Source organism: Branchiostoma lanceolatum, chromosome 19 (genome assembly GCF_035083965.1).
Source record: "Branchiostoma lanceolatum isolate klBraLanc5 chromosome 19, klBraLanc5.hap2, whole genome shotgun sequence".
NCBI lineage: Eukaryota > Metazoa > Chordata > Leptocardii > Amphioxiformes > Branchiostomatidae > Branchiostoma > Branchiostoma lanceolatum.
In genome coordinates this window covers 2,018,050-2,042,703 of record NC_089740.1, presented here as the reverse complement: position 1 = coordinate 2,042,703, position 24,654 = coordinate 2,018,050, and the positions used below count along the sequence as shown (strand labels likewise).

At 40.2% G+C, this 24,654-nt stretch overlaps 1 protein-coding gene and 1 long non-coding RNA gene across 2 annotated transcripts in view; both read right to left on the bottom strand.

Moving 5' to 3' along the window:
* LOC136425784 (uncharacterized) lies at nt 1-3,376 on the bottom strand. Its single transcript, XR_010754128.1, has 2 exons — nt 3,219-3,376; nt 1-2,437 (listed from the first exon to the last, which is right to left on the bottom strand). It is a non-coding gene; the product is annotated as an uncharacterized lncRNA (long non-coding RNA).
* A 6,690-nt stretch (nt 3,377-10,066) lies between these two features.
* The window catches only part of LOC136425817 (uncharacterized), a 31,961-nt gene continuing 17,373 nt past the window's right edge, over nt 10,067-24,654 (bottom strand). The window contains exons 16-29 of the mRNA XM_066414757.1: nt 24,288-24,501; nt 22,123-22,280; nt 19,880-20,047; nt 19,345-19,425; nt 17,618-17,797; nt 16,102-16,223; nt 15,474-15,518; nt 14,956-15,065; nt 14,050-14,159; nt 13,276-13,469; nt 12,768-12,917; nt 12,295-12,397; nt 11,496-11,575; nt 10,067-10,489 (exon numbers count right to left, since the gene is read on the bottom strand). Of these exons, the coding sequence (XP_066270854.1) occupies nt 10,067-10,489; nt 11,496-11,575; nt 12,295-12,397; nt 12,768-12,917; nt 13,276-13,469; nt 14,050-14,159; nt 14,956-15,065; nt 15,474-15,518; nt 16,102-16,223; nt 17,618-17,797; nt 19,345-19,425; nt 19,880-20,047; nt 22,123-22,280; nt 24,288-24,501 (2,138 nt within the window). The remainder of the gene's footprint in view (nt 10,490-11,495; nt 11,576-12,294; nt 12,398-12,767; nt 12,918-13,275; nt 13,470-14,049; nt 14,160-14,955; nt 15,066-15,473; nt 15,519-16,101; nt 16,224-17,617; nt 17,798-19,344; nt 19,426-19,879; nt 20,048-22,122; nt 22,281-24,287; nt 24,502-24,654) is intronic.

The following is a 24,654-nucleotide window of genomic DNA, read 5'->3' as shown; positions in this document are numbered from 1 at the left end:
TTAAAGTTTGACTGGTATATTTACATATGGCTCTCTCATGTCAAACTGCTAAGAAGATACTTGCCAGATATCTATTAGAACAAGATACTTGCCAGTTATCTATTAGAACAAAATTCATATTACCCTATGATCTGATATCATGAAAATTACAAAATAACATTGGCAATGAAATAACATAGACAGAAGCATATTTATACAAAAAGGGCTGGGTCTTCCAACGTCAGGAACAGGCTAATTGACCCTTCCTTAAGAGTAATAAGACACTTCAATAAATGGGGACGCATCCTAGGTACAATGTATGTCAAACGTTACAGTGCTTGGATCGGTAGCGAAAACTAAACATACAGCAAATGCAATTGAAAATACACCACAGTCACTACCGTTTGTCTGTTCTTTCACCTCTTCACTAACCGCATCGTGATATAAACTATCAGTATCATACAACTTTGCCCTACCAGGTTAGCAATCTATTGTACTCACACACACCCAATGACCTTTGCCTGTATGCAATATGTGTATACACTTTGTGTTCACTTTGTAGAGATCTGCCATGTGGACTTCAGGGTTGACTGTAGAGGCTGTGCCAAGTTGCTATGGAAGACCAGCTTGGGAAGACTGTACGGGATTGCGGAAAAAAGCTGGCCCTGTCTACCTGGCCAGTCTAACCTGGCTGTCTACCTTTTTTGGGCCCCAAGGGTATGCATGGGGGTTTGGGCTTTAATGGAATTTCCTTGAGAAAAAAAATGGGTCAATGCAATTCCAGATGTGTGTGAGCTGGATGGAAGACAATGCCTATTGGGTTGGGGCGGGGTGTGGGTGAAGCTGGTAAAGCAATTCCACCAAGACTGGAAAAAAAAGTTCCTGAAATGTTAAAACAAAATTGAAGTAGAAAGTAATACAAGGAAGCAAATAATACTGGTAGGATGAGCCAGACAACAATAGGACCTTTGTTTGTCACCGGCTAAATTCACAAAAGATGTCTGACACTCCTAGGGGTTACTGTAGCTCAGAAACTGACGAAATCTTTAGCAGCTGCTGCTCTTGCAAATCATCCTATCAGTTTTCTTTGTTTATCCTGTACCCCATCACACCTCTTCTATCTATTGTAACAATCCTAGTACATTTTATTGTATACTTAGATGTTTGTTTATCAATAATAGATTTTCTTCCAGTGTTGGTGGACTTGCTCATAACTGTCCCTATCCTCCAACAGTATGATCCAGCCCACCCATCATCATCACCCATCATCACCCACCCACAGCTGGGATTGTCACTGACCCAGGTTTTCCTCAAGAAAATTCAAACATATGCAAAACCCCTATGCATGCCCTTGGGGTCCAAAAAGGGTAGATAGCCAGGGTAGACAGGCCAGGTAGACAGGGCCAGCTTTTTCTGCAAACCCAGATTGTACCACTAACAGAGGCTCCAATTCACCCTGCCATGTGTCTGAAAAAGCCAGGAGCTTGTGCTTGTGTCCTAATGTCTTTTTCAACTGTGTCAATCTGCTCATCTGATAGATCAATCTTAACCTCTATGTACTTAGGAAATAGCTCATGATAGGGAAGGTTGAGATTGTCAGATTGAAATAAGTCGGATACTACAGGTATGTCACAGCTTCTCATGACAAACTGCCCTGCATATGGCTTAATCAAACTGAGTGCCACTGCTTTAGAACCACACTTATTAAGTTTCGCATACACTCCATTAATCTCTTCCGCTGTGGGGACACTGTCCTCTGCTACCTCAGTCTTCTCATGTGATGGCGGGACACTGCCTTGTGATGTGGGAGTGAAGGAGTCAATTTTGTGGTAAAGTTTTTCCCTCTGTCTTTTTGCTGAGGTGAAGTCAATGTCTCTCACTCTTGCATATGGAACTGCCTTGGCATATGTGGGAAGAATCCAGGAACATATCACTTGTGTATATGCCAGGTTCCCATTGATTCTTGTCCAGCATTCAATATAGAACAGCACACTGGCCCAGCTTTGCAGCCAGCCCAGCTTTGCAGTGACAGTGTGCAGAGATGACGGCTCCATCTGTCTGGACTATCAGCCATACGTTGGCAGGGGCGTTGTTCATTCGCTGAGAGTGTCAAACTTTTGCAACCACCGCATACTTCCCCGCAATGAGCTTTCCCTTTACTTCTGCTACAAAACCTGACACGACATGGTTATACGACTCCAAACTTTTGTAGTTCTTTAACTGGTCATTAGTGCAATAACTTGTCTGAAGGACGAGGTAAATGAACAAGTCTGACTGTTCCACAGGCGGCAAACATTGACGGTCAAATTGATGACTCGAAACAGTCACTGGGTCTATGTCAATGATGGCAATTTTGTCAATATACCGACGCTTGACATGGTTTTCCAAACTCAAGGCGTACTCTGACAGAACTGGTACGTTCTTGGTATGGGGAGAGGGCAACGTCTTGATTCAGCACCTAAAACACATGGAATAAAAGAAAGTTTCATCAGATACAGAACGTTACGATAGACTTAATATCACTTTACACAGTCCAGGTACATGTACATGTATAATACAAGATGGGCAGTTGTGTGGCCCAGTTGTTTTGGAGCCGCACGAGAAATAAGGGACTGTGCACACACACACAGGACACACATGCACAATTAATCTTCTTCTTTTTGTCAGTCAGCCCCAGTCAGTCATTCAATCAGTCAGCACCACAAAATATTACAGATCTTAGCATAGAAAAATTAGCGTCAAAATTGTTTAATTCCTACTGACACTTGTCCCAATCAAGCAAATGTTCTGTGGGATATTACTCCGAAAAAGAATCAAACTTACGGGCAAGCCTACAAAAAAAAGGGGGCTTGTGTCATGCTACGTAAACAAACGCCCCCCTCCCCCATTGCAACACCGAAAAACTTCTGACAAACAATCAAAATTCTGCCGTCCAAATACTGTTTTATTTACATCGAAACGATAACTTGCTACTATGTGCAATCGTTATGGGATTCCATCCACCAGGAGATAGTATTTGGGGTGTTAAAAAGTGATGATTGATTCCCAGCCGCAGCGAAACCGAAACGTACTACGTAATTACACAAGCAAATTCTTCCGCGGCCATCCTTTCGAAACGGTGGAAAATATGCAATCTATATGACAAACATTGAACTTAAAACACCTTAGCAATATTAATATGCTCTACACAATTCAAGCATTTATATCGCTGTATTTTACCAAGGAGAAGCAAGACTTACCACTGAAGTTGACCCTCTGGGTCCGTTGTCTTTGTTGTGAAATTCGATCGAAGTGACACGCGCGGCCTTGAAAAGGGCACAAAGATGGCGTTTGCCCATATTTGGAAAACCCGTGACGTCATGTATCGTGTGCGTATTGGCTGCCGCTTCGCGATACCATATTATGGTATAGTAAACGCGGTGGCGCGCGGGCGACAGTGGAAAATAATGAAAAATTTAATGAAAAAATCGAAAAAAAATAATCTTGAAGTAGTGTTTCCAAAAAATAATAATGGGGTCTTCTGGGTAAATATCCAATGCACAACAACACCAAATTTCAGGTCCTTTGGTTTAAATACTAAGGCACTGATGGCTAGAATGTACGTTTTTGGTCAGAAAAACCTAAATAAAATCACTTTCAAGGTCGATATCGAGAAAATGAAAAAAGACTCCCAGGGTATTTTCCCACTCTACCTGTATACCAAATTTCAGCTCAGTTGGTCCAGGGACGACCGAGCTGAGTCGATTATAAGATTTGACAGGAGAAAGAAACGCTAAGAAAACAATATGTATCGCCCATACCTATAGTATGGGCGATACATAATCAATACATAAGACACGCCTAAGCTATGGGTGGATTGTGAAGTTAGGAAGAAGTGTTAAAGGTATATCGGCACTCTGGCGGCCTATTACCAAATATACGCTTAGGTATTCCTTGAAAAGGAAGCACGTCGGATGTACACTTATAAGAATCAGGACATTTACACGAAGGTACCATTGGCAACACGTCAACAACTCAAGGTTCCGTTTGTTTTAAAAGTAGCAATTTCCTCGGGCTTGGAGACTTGCTTAAATGTTTAATTGATTCTCCTCCGAGTCAAATAAGGGAGTAGGCGTAAGGTGTTGTTTTTTCCGAAGTACAACATTGCGACCTGCTAGGGACTATGGGCTTGGTCTACCTGGATCATGAAGTCAAACAGACATAATTCTTTTTAAGTCCAACCCGAAATCAGCAATAGGCCTAGGGGTGTGAATCGGCATCGGGTCTATTTCAAGCCCACCCCTGGACGGCCTTTTACTGCATGTAGAGTTTCTGTCTACTTATCAAGAACGCAATAAGAAAAAAAAAAAGAACTGCCAGAAAACTCGCCGAAACGACATGGAACAACGTTAAGCAAAGGTCAGTGACCTGTACATCATAACAAAACAACGTCGACGGCGAGCGGGACTACTTTCTACAATCTACAATACTCTGATATGGTCAAAGATTCTACTGGGACAAAAATAAAACTAGTAAGCAGTTTTGAAAAATCAAATTTAGTTTGTTTCTGGATAGATTTTTAACACAGATATTTACAAATTTATCAGTGAAGCCGCCGGACGGCGCACGTGATCCTCGAAATGATTGATGTTTGATACACTACTAGCATGTTCCCACGATATTCCTCTTGATTGACAGGTAGCCCCCGTTGAGGAACTTGCCGACTGTCGCCGCGTTGTCTGCGACGGCCGCGCGCTCGGCCAGCTCAATCTTTAACAGCCAATCGCGACGGAGTTTATCCTTCACTCCTGCCTTCGCCGGGTATAAACAAAGTCCTGCTATTGGTCACCGAAAAATCCATGGGAGAATCCATAGGAATAGTTGCCCAGCCGCGTGTTACTGAATGATATCCCAGAACCACCCGATCATATCTAAATATACGCAGGTAAAACATATTTCAGACTGGGATTGCCTACGATATTGGTTACATGAAAGCGAATTCAGTTTTTCTGTAAATAAAACGATTCTTTCACTGTCGATCGCGAACCTGTTTTTTTCTCAGTCGCAAATAAGTTACCGCAAGGGCCAAGGCCACGCGCACTTAACATTTTGTGGTTCTCCTTACGGCAGTATCCTGAAGCGTTTAGAGCTCATAAATCATATCTAAATCAACGCAGGTAAAACATATTTCAGACCTGGATAGCCTACGATATTGGGTACTTGAAAGCGACTTCAGTTTTCCTGTAAATAAAACGATTCTCTTACTCTCGATCGCGAACCTGTCTTTTTCTCAGTCGCAAATAAGATACCGCAAGGCCGCGCGCACTAAATATTTTGCGGTACTCCGTACGGCAGTATCCTGAAGCGTTTAGAGCTCATAAGTCATATCTAAATATACGCAGGTAAAACATATTTCAAACCGGGATAGCCTACGATATTGGGTACATGAAAGCGACTTCAGTTTTCCTGTAAATAAAACGATTCTCTCACTCTCGATCGCGAACCTGTTTTTTTCTCAGTCGCAAATAAGATACCGCAAGGCCCCGGCGCGCACTAAATATTTTGCGGTACTCCGTACGGCAGTATCCTGAAGCGTTTAGAGCTCATAAATCATATCTAAATCAACGCAGGTTAAATATATTCCAACCCGGGATAGCCTACGATATTGGGTACATGAAAGCGACTTCAGTTTTTCTGTAAATAAAACGATTCTTTCATCTCAATCGTGAACATGTTTTTTTCTCGGTCGCACATAAGTTACCGCTAGGCCGCGCACACTAGATTCTTTGCGGTACTCCGCACGGTAAAATCCTGATGCAAACTGATAATGAAACAGTACTCACAAGGCTTACAAGCAAATAGCAGTAGTTCTTGTGGAAATATACAATATGATGATATGTAGCATACGGGCCATACGACTGACCACAAATAACGTACTCCACTTTTCCACCAAATGTAAAAAAAAAAACTGTTCTCTCAAAGCTGGTCATTAATGTAAATGCAGCTTGCCAGGACCATCATAAGGTTAGCATGACAGGCAATAAGTACTTCGGTAAATTCGTAGACCGTCAGCACTCCAAAAAGTACAGCATCTTTAACAATTTCGACACGAATGCGTGTGCACAGCAAGCAGTAGTAGTCTGCAGAGCCGCCATTTTGAAGTGCTCACGAAAGGCCTTCCCATCAGCCTGTGCGCAGAGGTAGCCAATAAATGCGTTCCCCATAGCTATGGTGAATGAAGTTCCTTCAGAGGACGGAAGGACGTCCTTCTGCACCATAGCTATGCACTTATTGCTTCCCCTATAACACCATTACTATCGAGAATTGGATATGTATCGGGTTGGATATGTACCAGAACAAGGAGATTATAGGGAGAAAGAACATGTGTTTTATAGCACGTGTTGTAGCATGCTACAAAGGTAGGGAACATTGCCAACCTCACTTAAGCAGCGATCTGTTCCCGGCAATGTTGCATGGACGGGCTTTTTCGCGCATTCTTCGTCGAGTACAGTGCCGGTTATTCTGGAAACACAATGAATGTACTGCTACTTATGTATTCACGGGGTACGTAGCTTTGCAGCCCGTGACAGTGAAGTGAAGGGTGGTAGGGTTTGAACATTTAATTATTCATTTCTAATAAATGAAATTGAGTTGAAAATTGAATTGAACCAGTCTTGTGGTACTCGCACTCTAAACATGATGTGGGGAGGGACATCGATTTATCGCCACAATACCGCGTCGACTCTTTGATGTGGCAATGTTCTGAACTATATTAAATCTACTCTATCACCGCATAAGTTCGGGAAATTGGGTCGAATAGCGTTCAACGAATTTACCAAAGAACAACTAAGGAGTTTTTATATAACTCCTTGGAACAACACACCCTTGATCCTATCTCAATTACTGTAAATAATAGCCAACTTTATTCATTCAGTAAATTCTTCAATCACTTTACGCATCATTTTTACCAAACTAATTAACCCGACAAAATATCACAAACTTGGTCATATTTCAGTTACCACAAACAAGGGCCAACTTTATTCATATCAGCTAATACTTTCTATTGAGCAGGCCATAATGACATGGTGAATGATATTGTTTTTCCTGCAGTGAAACTGCCTTCTCTCGGGCTCAGAGCGTCTCGCGTCTGGTGTGCCATTTCGACACTGCGAATTGAATAAAACTCGTTATTAAACCAGCAGTGCAAAGATTTTGCCAAGAAAAAGATAGATTATCCACAACCACTAAAAAACGGGGATGAACTAAATGTCATCCACGGGCCGGATCGTAAAACGGCCCGCCGGTTGGGAGGGGTCTGTAGAGTCGGGTTCCCGGCGTGGGAAGGAGAATTTTGCCGGGGTTCTATCTTCCGCTCCCGGCGGAGCTTGGGTAGCACAACGGAGCTTGTGTAGCGGGGTCGGAACGGAAGCTAAAAGGGCTGGCACTCAGGTTAATCTTACTTCGCTTTGCCGCAGCTCAAAACACTATTATTTGAGCAATTTTTCATTTAGTTTCAGGTCAATAACACAGTTCTCTGTTATGATTTTGTTACGCTTGTTGATTATAAATCTGGTTTTAGATGCGAATGTCCTTACAATGTGTATAAGTAAGGCCGCAGGCCGGGCGATGGGCGTGTCTTGAACAGTTCCAAGGCCCGCCAAACGCGTGTGAGCTCCACCAAAAACTTCGTACACGAGGTCGCACGCATAGATGAAAGGCGTGTACACGCATACACACGAGATTGAAACGAGAATGGAACGCGTTTTAAACAAGAACAGCACGACTTTGGTACGAGATTGAATCGCGTGTGCCACGACCTCTGCACGAGATATGCACTCGTGTCGATGGGAAGTTAAACCAGATCTGTACTGTAATAAAACTGTAACTTGAAAAAGAAAACAGCCGAAAGAAGTCTGCAACGGAGGCTGGATCTCATGGCCCTTTTGCTGCGAGAAGTCACAGAAGTAGGACGACGTCACTCTTAAATTTCGGATGCGACCAATGGTGCAAGGAAAAACCCGAAGTTAGATGTGACGTAAACTGATCCTAACTTCTGCCAACTTTTGCCATTTCATCCTGATACTGGATATACATGAGAGCATGGGGAGTGGACCGTGATGGCGACGGATGGGACGGCATGATGCCAACTACAGGGATAAGTACGCCCTCTGGGTAGATAAGAGTGTGACTATTATATGTCACCTTGAACTAGAAGATATAATTGCCATGTCGGATAGCTTATAGATAGCTTTTAAACGATAATGCGTTTTCTTCGGTCAGTCACCCATACCGTTCCCGCATAAAATGACTTATTGCTTTCTCTAATCTATGTACAAAAGATCTGCAGTACCTTCAAGTTAGTTCTTTGCTTTCATAGTACGTGTTTTGTAACCACATCAATTGAATATTTTATGCCGATTAGTATTAAGTTCTGCTAGCCCTTTCTCATAGCTAAACGAATACAACAAAATAATAAAAATACAAGATATGAAGACATTTTATATAATAACTTATAGGAATAAGGAGTCTGGATTAACATAACACGCATTGCCAAATTATGTATCATACAACATATCGATATTTGGAGTTTGAACGTAACATCCAGCAAGGATTTGGGGATTTTTGCTGTTGATGGGGACAGGGTTAGCCCAAATTCTCTACAAAGCTGGCAAAGAATTTGCAGCAGTTTTTTAGCATTTTTTTGAGTGAAAGTAAGTAGGGAACTACATAGCAGCTTTGCAAACGATGGTATGTACTTTTCCTTTTTTTAAGAATATTTTAGTTAGTATAATTTGTTACCATTGGAAAGAAATACGTATCAGTGTATCATATCTGTGACTGGATATAACTTTTAAGCAAATTGTAATCAAACCATCACAATTCAGACATTTCTTTTAAATTCAAATCTGTAGCATTCAACATTTTCTTTCCAACTTAACAACATTACCATTATTATTTCTATATGCATTTCAGTGGAATGCAGCTGCAGCATAAACATTGTTCTTGACTTTAAGTAATAAATTGTTAATGTTCTTTTGGTATTCTGTACTTTCAACTTTCTACACCTTAATTTTATTTTCGAGACGCAATGAATATCTTAACACTCTTAAACTAAGATAAATTGAAAGATCCATGCAGTTGATACGGAACTAAACCAAACACGGTGATGTTGATACCAACGTTAACCCTTGTCCGACCGTATGGGGTCCGTTTGGACCCCAGGCGTATATTAACATGTGCCAAATAAACATTTTTCGTCTGAAAAATTCCTTTCCCGAGTTAGTTTGTGTACATGTCTAACAAATTCTGAGAATTTTTTATTGTCATTTTCCCATTTTTGTCGGACTTATACTCTAAAGTTTGCGTGTTGTCCACTCGGGAGGGTTAGCACGCCATGTGGCATATGTGTAATTATACCCCCTGATTATGTTTCATAGAAAAAAAAATTAAAAAGGGCTTACATGTGTTTTTTAGGACGGGAAGTCTTGAAATCAAGGCAAAACTTTCAAAGTGGAATCAAGAATTCAAGACGTTTGATATCCACACAGAATGTTCAATTTTACAAGCAGTTTGAATTAAAAAGGCTCCTTCAGACGGATCAAAATAACGTATACCGATGGCAAGTAATTCCCCTACATTTGAAAAAAAAAGGTTTCAAGACACTTTTTTGTCTTTCGATATAGTTGCAACTTTAATGCTGAAAGCGATGACCCAACAGTGGCGAACCTAACACACTTGTGTAAGGACGCGGTTTTAGACTGGGAGTAACTGAAAGGTAGCAAAGGGGAGGGGGTGGTTTTGTAGGGATAAACAAAGGTATGATATATATGGTTAAATAATTACATAAAATCTCCAAGATATTCAAGGAAAATGGCATGATATGGCCCAATATCTTGGTCTTCGGAAAAATTCCACATCAACTGCCAAAGCTTACATTAAAAGCGTATCTGAACTGGAAAAAGCTAAAACCATTACTGTCAAAAAGAAGAAAAAATCAATATTGTTACATCAAATACTTCCTTGCAAATTTGTACCAAAATGAATGGAAATACTACATCCCATTCCTAAGCAGTATGTATTATCTACATGGCTAAGCATAACGTGTTGTCTAAGGTGAGTAGAGACCGGTAAGAGGGATAGCGATAACGAGTCCAACAATATACGTCACAAAGCAGATCCTGTCTAGAACTTGAGCCAAATTGTAATAATCCGTTTCTGGCTCTTCTTCTTCCTTCGAGTTCTCCTCTGCCTTCTCACGCAGTGACTTCACGCTCGACTGCAGTTCAGTAAGAATCTGCTTGATGGCGTGAAGAATTTGCAGCTTCTCTTTTTCGGCTGGTTTGTCATGGAAGTAGTAGACCACAGATTGCTCGAATTTTTCATTGTGCAGTATAGATTTGTCTGTAGGGTCGACGGAAACGATTTTAGGTTCTTTCCCATCGCCTCTGTTCTTCCTCAGGTCACCCAGAAGCAAGAATCTTGCCAAGTGCCGCAGGAACAAGGTCCTAGCCCAGCGCGGCATGGTGCCTTCCTGTAGCAAGGGAAAAGAGTTGAGTTTGATCATTTGTTGGGATACGGTATCAACTTTCAAAGAAACGGCCCTTTCAACGTTTGTTACAAGACAATACATAACAATACAATAAGATAGATACAGAGTGACGTAAACATCGAAGATACAAGTATACTGTTCAAATGGTAAAAAAAAAATGTATTTGAAAGAAACTACAGCCCGTTAGATGTACTGAAAGAGATTTTAGTTTTGCCTTTCTTTAAGATTATGCCTTCACAAATTGACGTTACCCAGTTGCAGGTAGGAAAGCTTGGAATGAGCAGAAAGTTTAAAAGGATAGATTTCAGGCAATAAAACAATTTCAGACTTATCAAATGTTTTCTGCAACTGATGTTATTTTCAGTTTTATGTAGCAATGTATGATTTCTATTGTTATTTCCTCATGTTCTAACGGCCAACTGTCAGATGTTTGATGACACAGTACTCATGTTCTGTAAAATAAAATTCAACAACACCCAATTGCGTTATCCTTTTTCCAAATGTTTTCAACGAGAAAGTTCAGCGTCCGTTCCAAAAAAAGTTGCCCAATTCTACACCCCTAAGTCACTGCCCCAAGATCTATCCACCAATCATAATTTGCGACTTGAATTTATCCTCTTTTTAAATATCAATGGATTCATCTCCAGTTACCCCGACCAAAAATTAGTACATAAACTAAGCCAATCTCAAAAAGGTCTCCAGAAAGTGCGAAATAGGACGAAATGGAACGAAATTATTACACTTTCTGTGGACAGTTTCAAACGGCACCTAGAAAAACTAAAATGACTCGTCTGGTAACTCTAGTAGAGTCACGTATTAAGTGACAACAACCAGGATTGCGTACTACTAGATAAAGCTCGGATATTGAGGGAGAAATATGATTAGGCTATTATGTAATATACTAGATATATAGATAGGCGAATACAGACCTATGCATATAAATATACATATACAAAGAGAGACAGGTCTGCCTCGTTTTGATACGCACCTTTTGACTTAGTTTGATGCTAAAGAATGCTAGGAGCATCCACAATGCCATCATGCAGAGGTAGATTAAAACAATCACCGCTATGGAGTTAAAACAAAAACAGCAGTGGTTACAAAAATAATACATTAATCGATTCAGGAAACAATAACAACAGGGTTTCACCTGTGATGAGACATCATTTTTAGGACACAAGAACAGCAGAGGTCGCAACAAAAGTACAACAACCGTTATAAGAGGCACGATTACCTCGACGTTAAAAAAGTCATGCTGCATTCGTCAAATGATGTTAATCTATTGAAATGTCGTATTATGAAGGTTCCCCATAGATTATGCAGATGTCTTCATTTTCATGGCTTTTATCAGATAATCATGATTTCTGAACCAAAATACATACTAGGTCTTACCATAATACTTATAGCATTTCCTGACCTCTTATGCAAATGATGAACTGATTTGTACAATTAATCTCTTATGATGTACAACTTTAGTCAGAAACATAAATACACACACACACCACACACACATACACACACACACACACATACACACACACACACACACACACACACACACACACACACACACAAACACACAAACACACAAACACACACAACAAACACAGATGGGACCGGAAACATAACCTTCTCGGTGTATATATATATATATGTACATATTGTTAACCACAAACAGCACATGTCCCGTAACTTATGGCAAAAATATGAATTCAGCTGTCACGGCTGCGCTTTACATGTTTATCACATATCTTGCCTTATGTATTTGTGCAACAACTTTTTCTCACCTACTACGGGCAGGAACTTTCCTGTAGGTACGATATCCGTGATGAAGACCAGGGTCACCACCATGGCCAGGAAGATAGTCATGGCGTAACCGAGGCGCTCTCCCTTCAAACAGGAAGAAAATTCTAACATAATCATATAAGTCGGGAATATGTAACAATCGCTGTTTTCTTTTGTTTCAAATTTAGGGTTATTCATCAAAAATTTTCTTGGTCTGCAAAGGCCAATTGAACTGCAGCCATGGCACATTTGCATACACTTTACAATTATAATCATACAGTCTCAGAGCCGACACAGCACAGTTTAAACTTGGAGTCCTCTCAAATGCGACTTTCTACCAAGCATGAATGAGTTTTGGCCGTACTTCTTTATGTATTAGCGTCATAGTCTTGGGGGCCACTGATAAATACTGTTCTGCAATCTCAACAGGCCATATTTAGTATATAGTTGCAATCATGTGATTAACTTGACCTACCGTGTCCAGAGGCAGCAGGAACGTTACGGCCATCAGCAGGGCAAGAAAGACACTTGGGCCGATGGTCGTACACATGTGAAAGGTCGGGTCACGGCGCATGTGCAGTTTGATGCAGGCCTGGGTGTAATTTCCTTTTTCTTCTCCCTCAACCTGAAATTGATTTTTATTTCACACCTTTCACAATCATTTGTCTGTATGGTTTGTATAATATCTATACTTTGTTTGTCATTCCACTATTGTCGTAAATACGAAAAAAGGCTTGAAAAGAGTATGTAGCTTTAGGACAAATGCAAAAACAACTGTCTATGGTGACCGTCTCAAATTTGCTGTATGAATTTTTCGCCGTTGTAATTTTAGAGCGACTATGACAGAACCACGTCAAGACCAATGGCAACCTCCGCTACCAGACAGTTAAGATTTGTACGTCAGTCAGTCTCAACTGACGTGACTAAATCAATAATGACCTCACTTTATTGTCGTAAAATAAAGTCTGTGAAAAGGTTTGTACCTCCCACTCGGTGTCCCATTGGTCCACACGTATCTTAGTCGTGGTCTCCGTGTCACAGTACACCAGGTCAATCCTAGACGAGTGGACGGGACGGTGGTCTCTCCCCAGACACCGCAGCAACTCGCTGTTCTGAAGTTCCTCATCAGCGATGCACGTGCTGCACTCCATTTCATCAAAGGGAAAGTTTCTTGCATCTAGCGGGTTGTAAGAGAAAAATAGATAAATGGAGGTAGAGAGTGAAGATGAATGGTTTTTGTGTAAGTTTTCTTGAATCTTGGCCACGTTGATTTGATAATTCGAATGACATCAGCACGTGCATCAATTTTCGTCCGTTTCCATCAAAAAAAATTTTCAGTCATACTGTTCATAGTAAAGAGCGGCTGGGAAAAAAAACGAAAAATGTGTTGTACATTGCAAAACAATCTTTCGGAAAACGAAAATTAATGTTATAGAATGCAAAAGCCATTTCCAAAGTCAAAGAAGTTTTGAAAAACAATATAAAGAAACTATATTTTGGTATACCATCATGACTGTGTGTGTGAAGTTTTGTTCATCCCTGCTGATCACGTAGAACTTCTTTTTATCCACACGCTTGCATCAGTTTAGGGTCCCCACAGAGAATCCTCCATGGAATCAAATCAACATGGCCTTATGAAATGAAAATGTATTGCATGCACACCAGTTTGGGAACGACGTGGAAAGTCTGAAGCCACAGTCAGTCCTGATACATGGGAGCAAAGTTATTTTTCTTTCATGAAAGAGATCCGTACTTACTGAGGCTACACGTGGTCTTGAGTAGTTGGGAGATGTCCCACACAACCTCCCCGTTCTGAAATATCCGTGCTCCCGAGGTTGAATGGAAACCCTCAAACAATGGATCAGCACTGAAAAAAAGTTCCTTATGAGAATGTAGTTGGTGATCAAATGTGTTTACTTCCTCAATGTAGCCTAGGTACCATTTTAATAAGTTGATGGAGGTTAGATATAAGCCAAAAATAGTTACTCAAGCAACTGGATAAAAGTTTGAAATTTTATCCAGTTGCTTGAGTTACTATATTTGGCGTACCATTTTAATAAGTTTGAGCCAGCTTTGATAGTCCCAGAACCAAATGTAGGATACAGCGTAAACTAGCAAGAACGTTAGCCAAGCTATACTAAGTAAGTACAAACTGCGCGAAGAAGCACAAGAGAATCGCATGTCAGACTATATTGGGATTTCTATGATCCAGGAATTCCTGTAATTAGTTTTCTACTGTCGAAGCATAGTGTGGAGGAGACGATCATGCGGAGGAAACCTAGTTATGCATGCATCTTAGTAATTCTGACAACGTATTAGTCGATGCACATTTGGTGCATTGTCGCCTGACCAACCTTCCCGTGATGAAATCTTAGTGTATTGTTTTGTATGCCCTTTGCATATTTTCATGCGCACCTGAAAATGGATGTATATGTGTCTTAAAACGTAGCAAAATGCGTGGTTTGTGCGTGGTCCAAGTGCTATTGTTCACGTGTTTAGTACGTGATTGCAGCGTGATATCATGTTCCATGTTCAAGAGATAGCAACGCGTTTTTTGTGTGACAGACTATAGAGCTATTAAACTGACTTGTGTGCACGTGGCGAATCCGTGGTTTGTGTGTGATAGACGCTGTGAGTCTCACGTGGTTAGTGCATGATCTTACTTATTCACGAGAGCGAGTGCGGGTCTCCACAACCTGTTCTCGGCCACACGGATCTCAGTTACGTCAGGATATCTCGAGTTCTGCCACCGTAGGCGACTGTCGTTCCAGATCTGAGGATAAAAAGATATAATCATATATTCATAAATGAATGAATGAATAGACTTTATTTTAGCAGTAACAATAATCATACAACGACATGAGCAGTGTCTCGATACAGGTTAGATACTGCATTGAATTAAAAAAATTGAGCAACTTTGTATACCTGTGAAAAATTGCTGTAGCTTTCGACAAACTTAATGTTAAATCCGTCACATTTTTGAATAAATCAAATTTGAATATGAATATATCATTGAATGCATTTCACGTTTCAGATAGCATACACCATTAACTCAGAGTAGAAGCCAGGTGTTGCTGGTATATAATTGGGTCTCTTGAATGATATGTAAACGTTTGCGGAAGAAAGTCAACCATTAATAAGCGAAGTAATTACAAACGATGTATGATGGAAGAAAACGAACCAGTCTGAAGATCACCGACGACAAAATCTGTCCATCCTGTTCTATCTGAAAATAATTCAAAACTTTCATTCAGTAGAAATGTAAGAAAACAGTAAAATGCAATATGCTTCGTGCACTGATGTGAGCATTATACTCTTATCCCAAGTTAACACAGTAAGAAGCTAGTTTAACAAGGTTTTGCATGTGTATCTATAGCCTTCCTCAAAATGATTCCCCAATCTCTTCGAACCTGAAGGACAGGTGACTTCAATGATGAATAAAGGTCTACGTTGGGACACGGCGCAAATCCTAAAAAAATCTCTGAAGATTGATGATAATGTTTTGTTTCGCGATGTAAATGTAGTCCCATAGCCTATTTGAACCCAAAGGGAAGTAGGTTGTTGCCCACTGTATCTAGGGTACGGTATTAGAAGGCAAAGCTCATTCCTCTCCTTTCAACGCATTTCATCTCCCCAATCAAAGTCAGGTACTTTGTTTACACCTGGGTAAAGTAGAGTTGTGTGAAGTGTTTTTCCTCAGGGCATGTAATTGGATTCCAACCCAGGACCTCTGAGTTCTGGGCCAAACACCCTAACCATTTTTTCAGTTGTCCTGAACCGTGAAGATATAAAAACAAATTGAATGTTACCAATTGGATGACATTTTCCAGTGCGGCGCGGAAGAAGATGGTGATAGATCCGACTGGAGGAAACGCCGGGTTGTAGAAGTCCGGGTCAAACAGTTCCTCCGTAAGACGTGCGCGTCCGTCAGCTGCAAGGGGTTAAGAAAGAAAGAACCGAGAAAGAAAGATCGTCATTATCGTATATTGAAGGCAACAATGCCCAATCGATATGGCCGTTTACGGCACTATCTCACTAGAGATGTATGTGATGCGTGTTTCAAGGATGCGGTTCTGCCGTATACATATAGAATATCACCCGAGGTGCCAGCCCGACCGCTGGCCGGAGGGCCGGGCGATCCGACTCGCGGCCCGCGGGAGGGCTGGGACGAAGGGTGATGTGGAATAGATCGTGTTTTATATATGTCATACCCCCCCACACCCCCACAAAAAAAAAAAAAACATTTCAATGCGGAATGGGCCAGAAGTTGAGGGAGTTTTGTGTCCTCGAGCAAAAAATTGTAACATTGATTCCAACCTCCGACTCTGGTATTCGAATTTTAGACGACAGCGCAACTGGCGCGCTCGAAATGCATTCTAAGTATTATATGGAAGCCCGTGTGATACAATTCAGAATCCTGTCTGATACGGGAAATTATCACACGGATCGGAAAACCTGTATCGAACGTTTTCGCGGCCCAGGTATGACATAAACGTTTATAAAGTCTCTGTCAAATGCTTTCACCGATAGATTAACGTCAGTGATATAATTGAAGATAACGTTGCAGTAGTGAGTGTAATTTGATAATACACATCTTGAATGCAACAACCTTGTGACAGAAATATCAAGATTGGTCCATGTCTCCGATATGAAGTCCGAGACTGGCTAGAAATGCACTTAAACGAAAGCGTACGGCAAACAGAAAGCTAACCGTATATCGTAATCTTTCTGTCACAATTTGAGAATTGATTCTGGCAAGCTAAGGTTCTATAAGACATGCAAAACAAGATATACCATGGAAAAATATTTAGAATTAGATTACTTTGATTTACGCTCTGCTATTACAAAAATTAGAATCAGTGCCCATCCCCTTGAAATTGAGAAAGGGCGGTACAAGAACTTACCTGTGTGCGAAAGAATTTGTAAATACTGCATCTCAAACAAGGTGGAAGACGAAACACATTTTATGTCAAGTTGCCCATTCTACGACCACGAAAGAAATGAGCTGTTAAAATACGCCACCTTTTTCCATCTTAATTTCTCCACGTTTTCAGACGAAAAAGAAAACTACTCTCCTCTTAACATCACAAAACCCACACATTACAGAAAAAGTGGGATCATTCGTCTTCCACTGTCTCGCAAAAAGAAGCCGAACCCAGTAAGCTAGAACTTAGTGTCATTAGTTAAGACTAGAATAGCCATATGTTATATTGTTCTTCATTATCTGTCCGTCCACTCTGTGTTACGTATACATGTACATGTACTTGCAATTAGCCTACGGGCAAGAATTTGTAATAAACTTTCTGTATTAATGACGGTTCGTACTTTTACATTCCGGTGGAGACCTGGTCCAAGTGCCGTTCTGCTGGCAGTAGGCGTCCTGCTCTCCGGAGGTTATCCGGTAACCCTCGTTACACCGGAACGACACCCGATCTCCGGCCCGATAGGCGCCTTTCATTGGGACACGCCGTCCGTTCTCCGGATTCTCTGGGCTTTCACAGGCACCTGTCCGGTAAAAAAGAAGAACCAAAATCTTTGAAACTCGTATTTTACAGCACCACACGGACCCATTAGACAAATATATCATCCAAATTTTAGAATCATAAAAGTAAACCGTTCTTCTGACCATAGTATACCAATTGCACAGGTCAAACTTTACATTCAAACGATAGGGCACCTGACGGTTATTGGAGGAAATGAAACCGCTTTACTTTCTCATTCATGGTTACGAGGTATTAGCTGGCCTAAGTTACGCCCCCCACACCATACTTAAAGCATTATAGACAAATTGCACAGGTCTAAAATTCAATCTCTTTATCGGAATTTTCAAACTTTACATTCAAACGATAGGGCACTTGGTAGGTATTGGAGGAATGAAACCGCTTTATTTTCTCATACATGGTTACGAAGTAATAGCAGACCAAAGTTACGCCCCCACCCCATACTTAAAGCATTATAGACCAATGACACAGGTCTAAAAATCAATCTCTTGATCGGAATGTTCACACTTAACATTCAAACGATAGGGCACTTGGTAGGTATTGGAGGAATGAAACCGCTTTATTTTCTCATACATGGTTACGGAGTTATAGCTGACCAAATTTACGCCCCCACCCCATACTTAAAGCATTATAGACCAATTCCAAAGGTCTAAAAATCAATCTCTTGATCGGAATGTTCAAACTTAACATTCAAACGATAGGGCACTAGCACCTGGTAGGTATTGGAGGAATGATACCGCTTTATTTCTCATTCATGGTTACGGAGTTATAGCTGACCAAAGTTCCCCCCCCCCACTCCATACTTAAAGCATTATAGACCAATGACACAGGTCTAAAATTCAATCTCTTTATTGGAATGTTCAAACTTAACATTCAAAAGATAGGGCACTTGGTAGGTATTGGAGGAATGAAACCGCTTTATTTTCTCAAACATGGTTACGGAATTATAGCTGACCAAATTTACGCCCCCCACCCCATACATAAAGCATTATAGACCAATGACACAGCTCGTATTTCATTACCGAGACTCTTTATACGTGTAACTCGTTTCAGCAAACGTGGTTTGTAAGGTTTACCAAAGGTACATCTGTTTGTTAAAAAAAAGACGAAAATAAATCTCACGAAGTGCACAAATGCTTGGCAAATCTGCTAAAATGCTAGATGTTCTATTCCTAAAAATTTTTTATTATAATATTGAAGTCCCAAAACGAATTTAGAATTCGTCCTAACTATTTCTGGCCACCAACGTTCTTATCTTAACTTGATCTGTGCTGTGAATAAACGAAAACACCTTAACAGCAACAAATGTGGAATCTTTAGGAACAAAGCTGTCTGACTTTCAAGCAAAAAAAGTCAGGCGCCGTTTAGATTAATCACACGTCAGCAAATTGATGGCATTTGCCCTACAGCCGTGGACGTGTCATAAAAATTTAGCGAAAAAGAATGCCGTAGATTGATATCGGAAAATGTTTGCGTCATAACCTCGATATAAAAAGGCCGCAAGAAAGGAAGAATGCGACTGCAACTTAGAATAAAATGTGCGGGACTCACCTTCGCATGGATCCACGGCACAGGTAGCAGACACGAGGGAGTCCTGAGAATCCTTCACGTAGCACCAGGGCTCGGCACTCGCTGTGGGAATAGTGAGTAGACATGAACTAACCACGTGAAACTCACAGCTTCTATCACACACAAACCACGAATTCGTCACGTGCACACCAGTCAGTTCAAAAGCTCTATAGTCTGTCACACAAAAAGTTGATGTCTCTTGAACACAGAACATGATACCAGGCAGCAATCACGTATTAAACACGTGAACGATAGCACTTGGACCACGCACGAATAGTGAATAGTGGCATAATTGTGTGTGTGCACTACATAAAAAGGCTCGAAAGCTCCAGAATTTAGGTGATACGATTATAACGTCGGGAAAATGAGATAGCATTGAGTGGGGCAAGGAGCGTGTTTTTGCATGGATAGTAAATGATGGAGATGACTAAAAAAGATTATTATTTAATCTTTACCTAGCAGATAATTAACTTAACGTGATCGAGGTAAGGAAGCGAGTCTTTGGTACCAGACTTACAGTATGGGTTACGGCAGTAGGAGCCTTGCAGGTTTGCCCAGCTGTACCGTTCTTCGCGCAGAGACGGGGTAACCAGCCTCGCCGCGTCAGACCAGGCTTGGCACAGCTCTCCTGAGCTACTGAACGCTCTGTCCCCCTGGTAATTCTCCCCGTTGCCGTAGAAGCAATCTATAGAACCAATGTATATACAACTAGAGTTCCACGACCTCATACCTTCGCCAAATGATTTTAACCATTGTGACTGACGTATTAGGTGTTTCTCATCAATTATAAATCATACCAGTTGATTGTCTTGAAATATGACATGTCCAAAGTATGACCTTAACAAAGTATGAGCTTAACATAGAATGTTATGCTAATATTGATCATCAATTATGCAAATGAGGCCCTTATTTTCATAATTTGATTCATCGATGTTCACATACACATAACTTCCCGATGCCACCAAAAAAGTATTAAATGCTTTAAATTTCCGTCATTTACCAGTATGGAATTATAGTAGTTTCTCATTTAAGTATGCAAATTAGACCCACATTTGCATATTTTCTATCTTCAACATTCCTCTCTTCCTCAGTTACAATTTGAATAGTCATATCATGGCACAAAGCAGATTTTTAAAGTTGCCTCATTAATTATGCAAATTAGAATCTGATTTGCATAATTATCGGCCAATCTTTCTAAGCATCACACAAGCTATCAACATACCAAAAATCATGATCATCCATCAAGGCCATCTTGAGTTATAGTATTTTCTCATTAATTATGCAAATGAGGTCTTCATTTGCATAGTTCATATCAATTAATATTTCTCTCTTCCTCACTTACATATGTCACATGTTTCAGAGTCCTATCATGGAATTTGGCGGATGTATTAACTTTCCTCATTAATTATGCAAATTAGATACTGATTTGCATAAAAAGTATCTCATCATGTTCACCATCACTCAAGCTATCTACTTACCAAAAATCATTGCCATCCATCAAGCCCTTCTTGAGTTATTCCCTTTCAAAGTCAGATGCAAAACCTGCTCCTGCAGTTCCAAATAAGCCGCTAGGGGGCCCAAACCCACACCACTTACTCTCTGTCCAAAGAGCTATCTACCACTCAAAAATCAGTTCCATAGCATGTCCAGAACACGAGATATCAAAACAGGAAGTTCACCTGCAGTACCATAACAAGCCGCTAGGGGACCCAAAATCTAATCATTTCCAAGTCTCATCAAGACCTACCCACCTACCAAATATCAAGACAATCCATCCAAGCCTTCTCGAGTTATGCTGTACATTACACACACACATACATACATACAAACGCTACCCTCTGCATAACCTTCTCGGCGAAGGTAATTAACACAGTTATCTGGTTCTTTAGGTCACACATAGCGTAAAGATTAACGTGGCAGATAGACTAGCCGAAGCTCATCAGTTATACACCTTTCTCACGCGGCGGACATGGTAGAATGAAGACGAGGCCAATGAGGCAAAGAAGCAAAAATAATGTACAGATTTAGTTTTCCTCCTAAATCACATTAAGTTTCAAAATATGATATCCAAATATCAATATTGTAACTAATGTAGATGCACAACAAAGATGCAGCAATTTAGAGCTTTGTTGACCGGTCCCACAGTCCCCGCCCGCCTCCGTCAGAACGTAGAAATGCAAATTAAAAACATAGAAATGCAAATATTTGACGGTCGATTTTCTAATTATCAGGTAATCATTGGCTAAACTGCTAATTGTGATTGACAGTTAGGATCGGTCTATTGTTTGCCACAAGGGCCTCGTTTTCATTCTATCATGTCCGCCGCGTAAGAAAGGTCTATTGTTGAGAGAGGCTACAGTAAAGAAAGCCGAAAAACGATAAGCTTCTTGTTGCGTTGGTGCATTGCTTAGCCATGTAAGAAAATACATTATCAACATAGATACACTTTCATGCTATTGTAAGGATGAAGTATTTAGCTTGGTCAAGTTGGCAGATCACCAGAAAAATCTTTTTTTACAACCTATAGCTAAGTATTCTTTGCTGCCCTCCCTTCCTCCTTCATTGGGGTATAATAAAGAGTTAATGACCTGCCTCAAAGTGTATATTGTGTCATAACGCCTGGTCATTTGATATAACCACCGAATAAATCCATTGAGTGAGTTCAGGAGGCCAATGACAGCTGCCGAATTGTCGGTTTGAAAATTATATATATATAGGCAGTAACAAATTTCCTCATTCTCTAATGCAAAAGACACGGACCGTTTCCGTCAGGAGTCTCCTTGCTGTGACATTGTCTGCTGTTGCTTTGAAGCAGACCGCAGGCACCGAACGTGTTTTCCAGCCCCGGGACCTGCCCTCCTCCGCAAACCTGCTGCACCTCCACACACCACGCCCTGCACGGCAGCACCAGCCTTGAGCTGACGGGAATCACAAATATACTAATCATTCAAGGATCTTACTTCCTGCTATGGATATACAAAATTTGGTAACGCTGCAAAATGGTTCATTTGAAGCGGCTTAAAATAATTACCAGTGTTTGAAATTATCTATTTTTTATTGTAAGTCTATAGCTGTGGAAGACGAAACACGTTTTATATCCAAAATCCACGACGAAAGAACAGCATTGTTTAACCCTCAAACCACCGTAGCTTTTTTACGACTAATCTTACCGTATGGGGTCAAAACTGACCCCACAATGTTTTCTACAAATATAGCTTTATTGGTGACTATTTTTGTGGCTTTTATATATGTATAGTTTAAGTAATCTATAAGGGACAGTTTGACATGAATAGGTGTGAATAATTTCTGTTCATGATGATAATTTATGCAAAAATAGGGAACATCGTCTTTTCCAGCTAACGCTATTCAGACAAGTGGGCTATTTTGAGGCCTGCGCCAACACTTGATGTCATATAGCATCTGAATATCTTACTCTAAAACAACCAAACTTGGTCACCTTTGCTAAAATTTTGTTGGCAACAATTTTAAATGAATGAAATAACTAATCAAGGTTTTCATGTTGCTATGGCAACCGCCTTCTTCGAGCCATATTTGGAAAAAGTCGCTACTTTTGGATTTTACAATGTAATTCTAGGGCTGTCTTTTTAAACTGCACTTATTTTCTGACATCAATACCAACAAAATTAATTCACTATCACTTTTTTTATTTAATAGTCATAATTTATGCATATTTGATTACGTCATCGGTCAAAATCAAAATGGCGGACGATATAATTAGATTACCTATAACCGGCTATTTCAACCTCAAATTTCATCATTACCATGTTAACTCAAACAGAAACAATCATAATATAAACACTTTGGTCCATTTTTATTGTGCTATAAGGTTATATGATGAAAAAATGCATTTGAAATAATTCAAGATGGCGGAACCAAGATGGCGGATTTCGCTAGTGTAACTTGATATGAATATGATTTTTATGACGTCATTTTGACCTCGTTCCTGTTGCCATCTACAAATAACGTCTTTGGATATATTATGATTTATCATACATAATTTCTACTTAAGTTTTATCGTGTACCTTTGAATTATAAGGAAATATCCAATTCGTTTGTTTTCGTCAATAAAGTCACATAAATGACGTCATAAAATAAGTCGCAACGTCATTAATATTTACGTTCATTTGAAAAATATGTTTTTTTCACGTTTCTACAAAATCATATTTTGTAACTATGATGATGATAACCCTTATCATACATGTTACTGGATGACAAGCATCAAAGAATAGGGAATATGAGTGCAGATTTTGCTGGGGTCAGTTTTGACCCCACTGGACCATGCGTAAACTTTCTAGAATAACTTAATCAACAATGAGCCAATCTCGGTAAAAACTTGTGAGAAGTTATAAGACATATATAGAAACAAACTCATAGAAGGAATTTTGTTTTCGACTCGAAATGTCAAAATGGCACATCTTGATATACGCCTGGGGTCAGTTTTGACCCCATACGGTGGTTTGAGGGTTAAAGAAGCCACTATAACTTAATTACCCCAACTTCCTCACATTCACGAATTAACAGAAAGCCAATTTTTTCTTAATTCGCAGAGACCACAAGTTATAGAAAAAAATGCTTCCAGATAAGAAGCCAAACTCGGCCGGCCTAGATGTAGCAATCACTAGTATTTGAGAAGTATCTTGTTCCAATGTTTTGCAAGAAAGATCATCATTAACAATGTCATTCACTGTCCTTGTCACAAGTATGTCCCTATGTATCCACTATGTACTTGCAATTGGCCTTTTGGACATGAACGTGCAAATAAACTTGTTTTTCTATTGTAGCACAGTTAACAATATAGGAAATTATTCTACACAAGAGGAAAAAGATGTGACTGTCCTGTAGGTCGAACAAGACAGACCCTTAACTCTACACCACAATTTTCAAACCAATGAAAAAAAGTGTACCTGTCACACTTTGGGAACAGAATTGAGCAGACGTAATCGATGAGCTGTGCATGGCAGGGTGTGTTATCTTGAATGTATTGGGTTAAGCTTTGCATTTCAGCAGAATCCTTGATCTCTTGAAGCGTCTCATGACCAACCCAGTTCGGTAGCAGGACATCACTGTAGTCCAAGACTTTACAAATGCCGAGATCTAGATTCGAAAGCTGTTGGCATTCTGAAAACAATTGAGTTTTACTTGTCAGGTAGAATAATCAATGGCAAGTACACTTGTACTTATGAATGGCCCTACGCAAAAACATCATCCCTATATTTTGCTACGGATGCAATGACTAATAGTACGATGAATATGTGATCAAAGGTCAAAATT